The sequence below is a fragment of the Excalfactoria chinensis genome, chromosome 5 (assembly GCF_039878825.1).
Source record: "Excalfactoria chinensis isolate bCotChi1 chromosome 5, bCotChi1.hap2, whole genome shotgun sequence".
NCBI classification, from domain to species: domain Eukaryota; kingdom Metazoa; phylum Chordata; class Aves; order Galliformes; family Phasianidae; genus Excalfactoria; species Excalfactoria chinensis.
The window spans coordinates 39,013,104-39,025,349 of record NC_092829.1 but is presented as its reverse complement, the minus strand read 5'-3'; the positions used below and the strand labels follow the sequence as shown (position 1 = coordinate 39,025,349).

The 12,246-nt window shown below is 34.8% G+C and overlaps 1 protein-coding gene across 2 annotated transcripts in view; it reads right to left on the bottom strand.

Moving 5' to 3' along the window:
* The window catches only part of INSC (INSC spindle orientation adaptor protein), a 115,616-nt gene that overhangs the window by 40,199 nt on the left and 63,171 nt on the right, over positions 1–12,246 (bottom strand). For both annotated transcript variants that reach the window (XM_072338347.1, XM_072338348.1), the window contains 5 exons: positions 11,691–12,036; positions 11,181–11,233; positions 9,514–9,637; positions 6,929–7,042; positions 1,678–1,803 (listed from right to left, as the gene is read on the bottom strand). In XM_072338347.1, coding sequence (XP_072194448.1) covers positions 1,678–1,803; positions 6,929–7,042; positions 9,514–9,637; positions 11,181–11,233; positions 11,691–12,036 — 763 coding nt within the window. The remainder of the gene's footprint in view (positions 1–1,677; positions 1,804–6,928; positions 7,043–9,513; positions 9,638–11,180; positions 11,234–11,690; positions 12,037–12,246) is intronic.

The window sequence follows — 12,246 nt, the reverse complement described above, 5'->3', positions numbered from 1 at the left end:
GAGTCCCATGGTAATTTCAGAAATGTTATTATTATGATTAACCCTCTTTTTATTTCTTTGCAAGATTATTTCAAATTTTAAAAGGGGAAAAAAAAAATCATCCTTACTCAAAGACAACAATATTAAAAATGTGTGTGGTGTTTATATCAAAATATTGGTCTTCTGATCTAGTGCACCTTCCATGTGATGAGAACATTGTTCTGCCTTCAAATAGATGTAAAAGAATACATGGTGGTAAAATCTCCTCTCCCTTCTTCTCTACAACCACAAAGCTGGGCCATCACCAGCTGAAATATATTTATGCATGACATAGCACTGTCATACAAAAATGCCTTTCATGTTCAGCCTCCAGAGGTACTCATAGAGAGACATTAACCTCTTTCAGGGAAAAGATCTTCGCTTGCTTTGATGAAATATCCTATTCTCCTCCTGAGAAATCCAAAAATGTACAGGACCTACGTAACACATAGATCCTCAGTGACATAATTTTAGGCAAAAAAGTTGACAAAGTGATTATTCAAACAGTTCAGTTACAAACTTTCTCCTGTTCAGAAAAGTAGAATTAATGTCTAGCCTTTCATTTTCACCAAGTTGTGAGTTGGAGAGTTGAAGGCCCAGATTAAAATGAACTACTGAAATCAGTGTTAAGAATTTCTATTAAAAATCTATTAAGTGCTACTGGACCAGGCGAGTTTAATCAGTCCTTTCCATCTCTAACTTTACTAATTCTGCTGTTCTTATGGGTGTAATGAAAGATCTTTTTAGACTGATTTTGGTGTCAGTCTGAACTAGCATTGCGACAAAAAAAAAAAAAAAAAAAAAAAAAAAAAAAAAAGACATCTTCATTTACTGTAAGCTCAGAGACTTGATTTTAGCTGCAGATGTTCTGTCACAGTTTGCTTGAATTCTGTGGCAGTAAATTACAAGATACGTCAATGTAAAGTGGCAGTGAAATCATTTATCATTAACTTGAAGAGGCCATTATTCAGCTCTGGAAGATGACTGTTTTATGAAATACAAAAGGATGAGATCATGATTTAGTGACTAGGAGAAGTGTTCATTTTCCAAAACAGCAGTACATAGCAAGGGTGAAAAAGGAATGAAGCCTAAACAGTTGATACGCATAATGTTTTGATGTTTTCCATCTTAGTCAAAATTGGCTTTTAAAAAACTTGTTGCTGATTAGCAGACACGTTTTACTGGTTGTCTGCTATATCTGTTGCACTTCTTTCTGAGCAATTACAACTCTCACAAGTTACCTCAAGTAGATGCCCTACCTGAGTGTCAGGAAAAAGATTTAAAGCGGTTTAAAGCTTTCTATATCCTAAAAGTTATTTGAAGTATTAGAGTTTTTAAATATGCACTTTAAAGAGTCCAGAAATTATCTTTTTTTTTGTTTGTTTGTTTGTTTTTTTTTTTTTTGACGTAGTCACTAATGTATTTGGTTGCTTTATGAACATAATCCCTATTTAGGAAGCTTACTTGTGTAAATAACTAATAGGATGTTTTTTTGTTACAACCACTTTTGTAAAGATAGAAGATGCGTCCAACACAGAAAAAGGAAGCATTGAACAGACCACAGTATCAAATGCCATAAAATTATCAGTTTCTAGAAGAGATTAAACACAGGATTTCTCTTTTTATGATGCAATCAATAAAAAGCACCAAAATGCCTACCTTTTCCAGCTGGTGCATCCCTTCCTCTACACAACAAATGGATGCCAATGTTCTCAGTGTCTGGGGATAAAGGCGCCTGAAATAATCCTGGCGACAGATCTTAAAGAGAGCAACAACACCTCCTTCCTGCAGATGAAAAGCAGAAATCAGTAAAAAAGCACTAAACATTTCTCTACAACATAATTGAGATTGTGACAGAGGGAAGGGCAGAGTCCTTTATTAATGTATCCAAGTTAGCTATCATGAAAACAACAACAAAGATGTTAAACTTGTACAGAGAACTCAAGTTGATTAATGCTTATATGGTAAGGGATGAAAAAGTAATATAGCATCAGTAGGAGGTGTGCTTAAGCAACTGACTTTTACCAATTATTACCTTGACATCCAAATGAAAATGAGAAAGAATCATCAATAGGCTGCAACTGGGGTGATATTTAATTGATAGTTCAACCACATGCTATTAGTTAAAAACAGATTTGTTAGCAAATGTTTCACATTCCTCTGTTTCTGATATCCATACCATATTTTTACATTAATAAAATATGAAAGAGAAGGTCCCAGGTTGAAGAGCTATTGAAAATGTCAAAGTTGACAAGTTCTACAGTGACACAATCCATACATTCCTCTCCCAGCACATAAAATTTGCATTCCTACACATTTTTCTTCAGATATAATGAAAAATAATTGAGTATATATAAATGCCTACAGTAGCTGTCCTTCATTTCCTACACAGTGCAAAGACATAAATACTAGGAAAGGTCACATAATAAATGGAAAGACTCAGATACAAACGATATATGCACTGCAGGATTTTTGTTGGATTGTGTTGTCTCTAAATGTTATGATTACCAGGTAGACTATGGAAGCTTTATCTTTTTTTTTTTTTTTTTCCATTTAAAAGTAGCCACACAATGAAGAAAGCGTTTAAGACATTATTCACAAATGAAAAACCTTGGTCTAAAGTACTGATACTACAGGTATGAGTTAAAATTAATTGGAATCATGGACCAGGTTTAATACAGATTGTTCAGACTAAGCCTACTTAAGTTGCTTCTATAAAAAAAGATCTTTTAGATTTACTCAACATCATCTTTTCTTCAGCCAGTTATACCATTTGAGATCTCAACAGGTTGTTCTGACAAAAAACCTCCAGAATACAATTCAGAATTTTTCCACATTTTTGTACTAGTTCTGCTAGAATTTAGCAGAGAAGAATAGAGTAAGATAATATGCTCATTCAGCCTAGCAAAAAATAGTTACTAACTTAAAATTAAATTAGAATTAGACAAAATTAACATTGCAATATAATTTAAGGATTCAATTTTTTTTATATTATCTTTACAGACATTTGTGCCATTTCAATGAAATCAATGAGAAGAGAAGGCTTTATAAGTTTTCTTAAGAGTAGAATTTATTTGTGAAATTTTAAGAAGTGCATGTATATCTTTGAGCTATTTTATATCTAGGGTAGCTATATTCAGCTTACTGCACAAAGACATTTCAGAGCCTTTAAAGTGAAAGGCAGAACACTAACGGGAAAAATTCTTACAGTGATTCTTCCATCCATAAAAGGATATTGGTATTCCCCCTTGTAATAATTGAAGTATCTATTAATAAGCATAGAAATGAGTGAGTACAGTGCTGTCCCCAGATCTGAGGTAACTGGGATTTCTTTGGTTCTATTGTCACTATATACTCAGAGTTCTGTGAGATCAGAAAAATGTCATTCTCTAATTTGATTATAATAAGCAGAACTTTGTGAATGACAATAATGACAATTGCACATTGGCTTCAAGCTTTCTTTCTGACAAATGGGTGCCTTGCTCTTGTCTCTGAGGGACAGGAAGTGATTTATCACTGTTTGTTGGGAGAAGATCCAAATTGTTTATTATGTGCACCACATACTATTACCAAGTTGTAAAACGTTGACCATAAGTAATGAATCTAGAGAGACGTAAGTGAAATATAGAGTGAGTAGGAAACAGTGAGCCTGATTCTATGGCTTGTCAAAAGCACTCGGGCACCCAAAGTTTTACTGGCATCTCAGCATCATCTAGAGGTAGTTCACCTATTTCTGAGTCTCTCTCTGATGATGACATGATAACTGAGCTGCTCCATCTCACAGGGCTAAGTAAAAACTGGTAACATTTATTCATGTACTTTATACTTATTTGTACTTATTCAAAGAATCCTAGCAGCACAAAATTTCTCTTGCTTTGGAAATCAGCTAGCTGCACACCTTTCCTAAAACTCCAGATATATCTAACCACGCTTTCACCTTTCTGTTTATTTTCTGCAGACTTCTGGTTGATAACTGGAACCAAAAGAACACCACAAGAAGCACTGCTCCTGCTGTAATTCAAGTTGCATTTAGGACAGGCTTCACATACTCTCTGCAATGATAGGGCAGCTTTCTTTAATGCTTGATGATCTGCTTCTCTCCTGTACTGGATTAGCAGGAATTCAATTTCCCAGATAATTCCCTGATATAATGTTCAGAAGGGCTAACACTAGATAACAAAATCAGCTGAAATACAGTCACAAGTACGTGATGAAGGAGCTCAGTGAAGTGCAGGGAGAGAAGGCATACACCCTTAATGAGCAGTGTTTTGCAGGTTTGGCCTCAAATTATTTGAAGTGCAGCAAATTCCATCAGGTCGTTTCCTCATGATGGAAGACAACATTTATAATTAGCTTGAATGACGATCTCTGAAGAAATCTCTGTAGTAAATAATTGCTAGAAATTGAACTAGTTTACAAAGAAGATAAGACCAAGATGTACTTTTCTGAGAGGAAGTGAGATGCTGCACATCTCATTCAGGCTCAGAATCTCCAGAGAAAGTTGTCTTGAGTTTTGCCTCTCTCATTTTAGGAAACTATTACTATAGCATTCAACCCAGTATAGATAGTATTACATCCTAATTGATCAGTGACATGGATTTCTTTTAAAACATTTTCTGTGTTACTTGATGTCCCACTATGTATTTATATTAACTCTGGAACTGGTTGATATGGATTCTTCTGCTTGCCACAAAGCTGAATCAATTCAGAGACAGACTACTTAAGCAATGCTAGAGTTTGTGACAGTTGCTCAAATTCACTCAAAGCATTTAACTTCCATTTTTTAAAAGCTCCTTGTGATCTTGAATATGATGGTAGAGGTTTAACAACCAAGATACTAATTTGTGCATTTTAATAAGAAAGATTCAAAGATCAAAATCTAATAGACAATATTATGAAATAGATTTTGTGAATACACTCCTGCAGTGGATGCAGCCTCAGACAATGATATAATTAAGTCATATCTTATGTTTAAGTACATGTCATGAGATATGACAGAGGAAGAGGATTTTAGCAACATTCAGATCCAAAGGTAAGAAGCTGATCCACTGACAAAAGTCTGACTAAAACAGATTTCTGCAATAGATTCTGCACCTGGCTCTTCCTGTCCTCATTTTCTCTTTTTGCTTTTAAGCTCACTGGTGGAGTTTCCATTCTGGCACCTTCCACATTGACTGCAGATGAACATGACCTCTAGTTCAAAACCTACAGCACAGTCTTTATTTCTCTGTTAGCTCAAAATTCAAGGATCATTATGATCACTACTATTATTTATTTTTAGGGTTTCTCCATTTCTTATCTTGTGTTTACTGCTACAGATTTATTTTAGAGATCTTAGCCTTTATGCTTTGATGAGCACTGAGCAGCAATGGGTAAAACAGAAACATGACTTTTACAGAATATAACAGTTGGATTTCTAAAAATTAAAAAAGAAAAAAGAACTCATTTTTACTTTAACTGTAACACTCAAAACAATTTTCAGATGGTATAAAATTGTAGGTGGCTTTGTAGTAGATTCTTGCCTTTCGAAGACTTAGATTTTGATAGCAGACAAAAAACACTAAGCACAACGTTTCACATAGTTCTCTGAATTATTCCACTTCCCTGTCTAGTTTTTTCAACAAGAGCACACTCAAGGGAACTTCTGTGTCTATGAGAAGTTTTAAGATCTTTGCAAAATCTATCCATTCTTGCACTTGTAATGAGCTGGTGCAGTGCCAGATTAATGTATTTTTTTATTTTTTATTTTTTAAATTGCCTTGCACTTTCCCTGTCATAGCAACCCATTCAAATGAAGGAATACCAGATTCTAGGCAATCATATTTCCTCCGCCACCATGCTCAGTGGTGCAGGTAACTGAAGATAAAGGATGAAGGTGAGTCTGGACAATGACATTTCAGTGCATAGAGGAAACAGATGTGCATGACAAGTGATACAATCACCATTGTAGTTTGGCAACCAAGCACCACTTAGGGTTCTTTGCATAAGGGCACGCATTTCCTCACTTGGAAATCATTTAGTGCATCCTGTGACACATCCATGTAGTATTAGTAATAAATTAATTTAGTGATTTTATTGAAGGTCAGACTTCACTTCTGCTAAGTGGAACTGCCTGTGGAATTCTTACAATGATACAAAGCACAAGACAATTTTCCTCAATTTGTTAGTTCTGCACTTCCTCAGTAATCAGCATTTTAAAATTGTTTTGGATACCACTGAGTGGAGCTCAAATACCAATTCAGAAAAAATTAAACCCCTCATGCTGTTGCCAGAATACACTACACATTTGAGCCTGCTTCATTCAGAGCCTTCAGTGGTACCTTTTACGGTGCAAACATCAATAAATATAGACAGAAATAAAACTAATTAGATAGTGCTATTTAACTTCATCTCTGAGAAGAACAAGAGGTTGGCACATTCACTCTGCAAACAGAAACTTAAGAAGTTTGGGAACATATATTTCCCCCTATGTACACTGAGGATGAGATTATTGATAAAAGGACCATAGACAGAACAAAATAACAGCAGCTTTCCAGTTAAGAGGATGTTGTCAAGACAAAATAGTCAGGGTCTTATATAGCAATAACTGGCTGAAAGAAATTTTTTAAAATGGACACAAATTGAAACTGATGCTGTGAAATAGCTACATCATGAAGAAACAACTGACATGAGTCTTGTCTGCTACCTTTCCTCTTTCACACCTTCAATTTATTTCGAAAGCAACAAAAGGAAAAAGTTCCTTAGAATAAGTTTCTAGCATTCTTCAACATAGATTGCATCTCCTGAAATGCGCAATTTCATGTTGTACTACTGTACCTTTCAAAACTTACCACCACTAGGGTACAGAGTAAAATAACCCATGCAGATTACCAATTTTACTTTGAATTAATCCATATAGTTATCCCCTTACCTTAGCTATGATACGGCACAGATGAGTACCTTCCTGGGTGAGGCCGAATAAGCTATTAATTGCTGATTCAGTGATGTACACACTATCAGACGATTCTATTTGTCTCAGCAGGTTCTGTGTGACATAAGGTAATTAAAAACAGTTACTTCCAATGATAAACATGACTATAGTATTTAGAATGACAGAGTGGGAAGTCACATCCATTAAATCTGTATGATAATTTTCCTTCTCACTGAGACAAAGGAAAAAAGAAACAAGAGCAAAAGTCAAAACAGTAATATTATAACACAGTTATATCTATTCAAATGTTATATTAAGAATAGCAACATATAAAAATAAGCACAAATAGAAAAGAGAAATGTGTTTGAAAACACGTTAAAAAAAGAGTTCTGAAATTATTTAGTAAACTATTCTCGTATTTGACCTAGAATTGAACTATGAACTTAAGAAGGAAACTGTCTCCATGCAGAAACTGTATCACAGGGTGGTGTAAATATTCTGCATTATTCATTTATAACATTGCTGCACCTTTTCTAATATAACTTCCTATTTCTCTAGGATCATCATTATTATGAGTTTATGCATAAAACTGAAAGGTGATACTAATAACAGGAAATATTTGAGAAATATAGTTTGTTTCTCAAATATATTAAATTGGTTAAATATTTTTATATTTGTAAGTAGTTATCTTGCTTTTTCATGTGTACCATTGCAGTTGCACAGAAACACAGCTGTTAGAAAGTACAAAGCTTAATTTTATTCTTTGAAAGTTCATACAATCACAAGAGGAAGAACTGATTGTATTTATTAGAAGGAGGAAGGCAAGTGTTTATGTATTTAATACAGCTCTGAAAGAAATATCCCTTATTATATTTTACAGTGTTACTGGCAAAAAATTCAGTTATCTTCCCTTTGAAAGGTTGCATCCTCCCACTGTTAATGTCTCCCCTAATCATTCCCCACTTTAATATTAATCTTTTTCATCAATAAATCCCGATGCCAATTTGAAAAGAAAGCTCCTTGGTAACCAACTGTCATGGCCTCTCCTGCAGACTCTTTGTCTGCTCCAGGACAAACTACCCACAATGTGGTTGTAGGGCAGAAATGGGTGCACAACCTGGCTAGTTGGTTCTGAGAACTATTAGTTTGCTTGTTTTTATTAGCAACCTCTCCTCCAAGTCATTGGCAATGCAAATGTTTGTGGGATATTTCAGAGTAATTAGTCCCACTTTCTTAAAACATATAGAGACTAGAATTTAACATGTCAGTAAATATCAAAGTGTCCAGAGACAATATAGAGGACTTCTTCTCATATTAAAGAGAACAAGCATCAAAATAATGACTGCCTACTCACTGAATTTGCAATATGCAGTTATTTATGCAGTAAAGTTCACACACCACCTTTCATGTTGTTCTTATAAATTCTAACCAAAGTGCATTAGTAAGTAGGTTGTTAGCTTGACTAAAATTCTAAAAATATATTCTGGATACTTTCTAGCTACTACAGAGCATACTTCAACTTTTGCTAACTTAAAGCATCGAGGTACAATAGAATTTAACCAAAACCATTTGGTATTTTGTTTTAGCACAGTAGTAAATACTGTTTAACCATTACTTCTTCATCAAGCTTCTCATTCTCCTGATTGGATAAAAAAAAAAAAAAATCAATAAAACATCACTTCTAAAATATGGACAAATTAATTAGGCATATTTACATTTGTTGGGTTTTGTTTTGTTTTTTGAGCAAGATTAAAGTGTGCAAAGGGATACTTAATGAGATCTCAAGAAAGAAACTAGCGAAAGATGGATTGCTTACACTTGCATGTTATTACCTCAAGAATGGTCTAATGGAAGAAGTGCAATGCATCTATAATCCCAGATTACTCTGTGTTTTATCTGCTTTTAATCATCACTGGAAATTACACATCATGCCTACAGTGATACAGCAGTATTTCTGGAATGTTCTGTGCACACACAGAGAAGCTTTGCTCATATGAGTCTTCATACTATGGCGGAAGGAAGTATTCCAAAACCAGTAATGGTTATGATAACCCCATGCAAGGGATTATTTTCTTGATAAAAATCCTTGATAAAAGAATCCCAATAGTCACACACAGCCTGTACACATGTTGTTATTTTAATCACTACTTCCCACAGTGTAAGATATGCTCTAGTTAAAATGTGTGCTGTAATATTATATATTTATGTCTTCTATAAGTTTTAGCTTTCAATAGGAACTGTTGAGAGCAGGAGAAACTTTGAAGTTTCTAAACCAAAGCAGTGCCTGTACAGGGAGAGAAAATATGTACAATGGTCTTGTTAAGAGGACATTATCCAGTGATTGACTTCCTTATACTGAAAAGATATGTATCAGGAGTGGTAATTTACACTGTAATACACAAGATCATTTTGCTTAGGAAAAAAATTTGGTGAAAAAACACATTTAGACCTCTCTGCAAGATATTTGAATGGCTGATCATCAATTTGCTGAAAACAGATATTATCATCCTCCTCTTAATCAACATTCTCCTTCAAGATTTAATGACAAACATCTTCACAAATGCTATTTTATACTGCAGACTAACCTGTGCCTCATGTGTTAAAACCAGCTCTATCAACTGTCCAAAATACTGAGCAACGGTAGTGAGCGTTTCATTAATACAAGATTTCATAGACCTCAGCATCTGTTCATCCTCTATTTGTATGCACCTAAAACAAAAGAGAGAAGCAATGAAGGAAAACAAGATGCAATAGACTCCAGTTGTTTATAAACCTGATTGCCACAGGTGAGATCTACACCACAATATCAAAGCTTTGTCTGCACATAGTAAGCATAACACCAAAGAACAACAGTAGACATTAATGAATACTTTGGGGATCACAATCTACTTCATATACTACAGGCCTAATTTTGATGCAGATGTCGTGTTTGTACCAGCTGAACTCTATTTTCCCCTTATGCTTATAGTTACAGTTACTCAGGGATGCCTGCATTTCATCTGCAGCTCTGGTTGTGAAACACAGAGATATATACTAAGAAGTGCTCTCAATATTTTCATTTCTTTTCTTTGTCATAGTTTAATAAAAGCAGGACAAGAGAACAATCTGAATGTGTTCAAACGAATAAAGATCATTTAAGCAACATACTCAAAAGTAAAATAAGGCCCTCTGTCAAGAATGATTACACAAAGCAGCTTTACAGAGTTGGTGTAACCATTCTGTAACCAGTGATACTTGGTGCAACTGACGAAACAAGATAAAGATGTATAACATTCTACAGATGAATAATTCAAATGAAATAATGGGTACTGCTGCACAGAAACGCATTATTTTAAGTTGTTAAAAATTATTTCACCTCAGAAAGATGCTGTAATTGAAGATATGGTTTTGTTGATCAGTGTTTCCACCTACATAGTAGGTTCCCTTTTCAGTACTACCTGTCTTTCACCTAACAACTTTTTGTCAAACAGAAAAAGAGGGAGAGAGTCACTACAGGATCTTATTAAATCAGGATGTCCCATAGTAGAATATACAAGTAAAGCTTGAGTTGTGCAACTTTGGCAAAAAGCAGTAGTGCTCAAGGGGTATTCCTTCCTGATCATTACCTGCTGTCTTTTCCCCGATGATTCCCTGAGAAGAATGACTGGCATGGTGTTTAAAGTAAGTAGAAAAAGACCAATTGAAATGCAATGGAAGAAACAGAAAAATGTACATAAGGTAGGGTAAATATAATAAGAATGATTATATAGAAATTCTTATTTTATATTCTCAGCATTCTAGAGTGTACAGAACTAATTAAACATACACATGCAATTAAAAGAGTACCTATTTATTTGGGTTTAGTTTTCTAATATGTGGATACTGAGAGGAACACCAACTATGACATCTGTTAAGAAACAATATGAAAATTATCCAGAGAAGCTGAAATCTTGGCTCCAGAAAACTCTGTGGGAGTTTTGTCACGTATACCATTAGAATCAGACTTTCTCCCTTGATACCTAAAAGCTATGAAAAATCATCTTCCATTTCTATGCCAGGCTTTGTGCAGCAGCAGATCCCATCTTTCATTAAGATACAGTTTAGATAAAAGCAATTCACTTCATCCACGGGGCTAACATTCAGAAGGCCTTTCAGAGCTGCAGGGGCCTAGTTCAAATATTTGGGAATGGCAGTGGATTTGCACTTTTCATCACAACATCTACAACATAATAAACCAGCAAAATAAATATTTCAATCAAAAAATTTTAATTACCTTTCTGTAAATGCTGTAAATTCTGAACACTTGTCTATTAAGAGTTTTTCCAGCTGGAGGGATAGAAAGAGAAAGTGGTTTTTAGTATCCATGTATGTTTGCTTTTTAAAATACAGATAATGTTTGCCCATGTTAATCAGGTGAACCCTCCAGAACTATTATGTCATATAAGACCCCCTTTTTTTCCCTTCTCTTCTAAATAAAAGAAGTAGAGATAAAAATAAGGTTAATAAAAACAACTAGGTCCTAAATGCAAAGAAGCTCACAGATGGTGCATTGAAATATTTCAGCCCAGTGGGCAACAAAAACTAAATTTTTTACAACCTAACTTGTCAGCATGACCACCTTTGACAATCAAGCCTAGGATAAAAAGGATCTATATTGAATCGAAAATGTTTTTTACAACTAAAAAGAAATTATATAAAGAAAAAAAGACAAAACAAGATTATGCAAAGTTGCAGCTATTACCAAAAAACAAAAGAGAAAAGACATCAGATGAAGCATTCTTACCTCATTCATTTCTTCTGACAAACTCCTGGTAAATGCATTATATTCATTTATCATGGAACGTACGTGGCAATTGACTCTTACTGTCATGCTGTGGACTCTTTGCCATCTACTCTTTTCCAACTTTTGAGCAATCCTGGTCAGCTCTGTGCTTATTATCCAAGCTCTTTTTAATAGCAGCTGTAAGTTATCACTTGTGCTATACTGTGAGGAAAGGATAAGTTCATTTTGGTCATCCTTCTCAGCGCTGATCGGCTTGGACTGGAGAATGCACATGCATTCACAGTCTGTCATCAACTTCAAGTCTTCCATCCACCGCTGAACAGAGTCCACCTGAATTAAATGCATGCTAGGAGACAGAGAAAGAAGGAAGAACAAGGTGAGGCAAAGAGGTCTTGGTGTAACCATCAGCAATAAAATGCTGTTAGATATAACTACCAAGTTGGAATTCATTGGCAAAACCACACTTTCCCTTCTATTTCAGTGACAAGCTTTGGGTTTCTGATCACTTTCACACTACATAGCATACTACAAAAATCAGCAGAGATTGGGGATGACT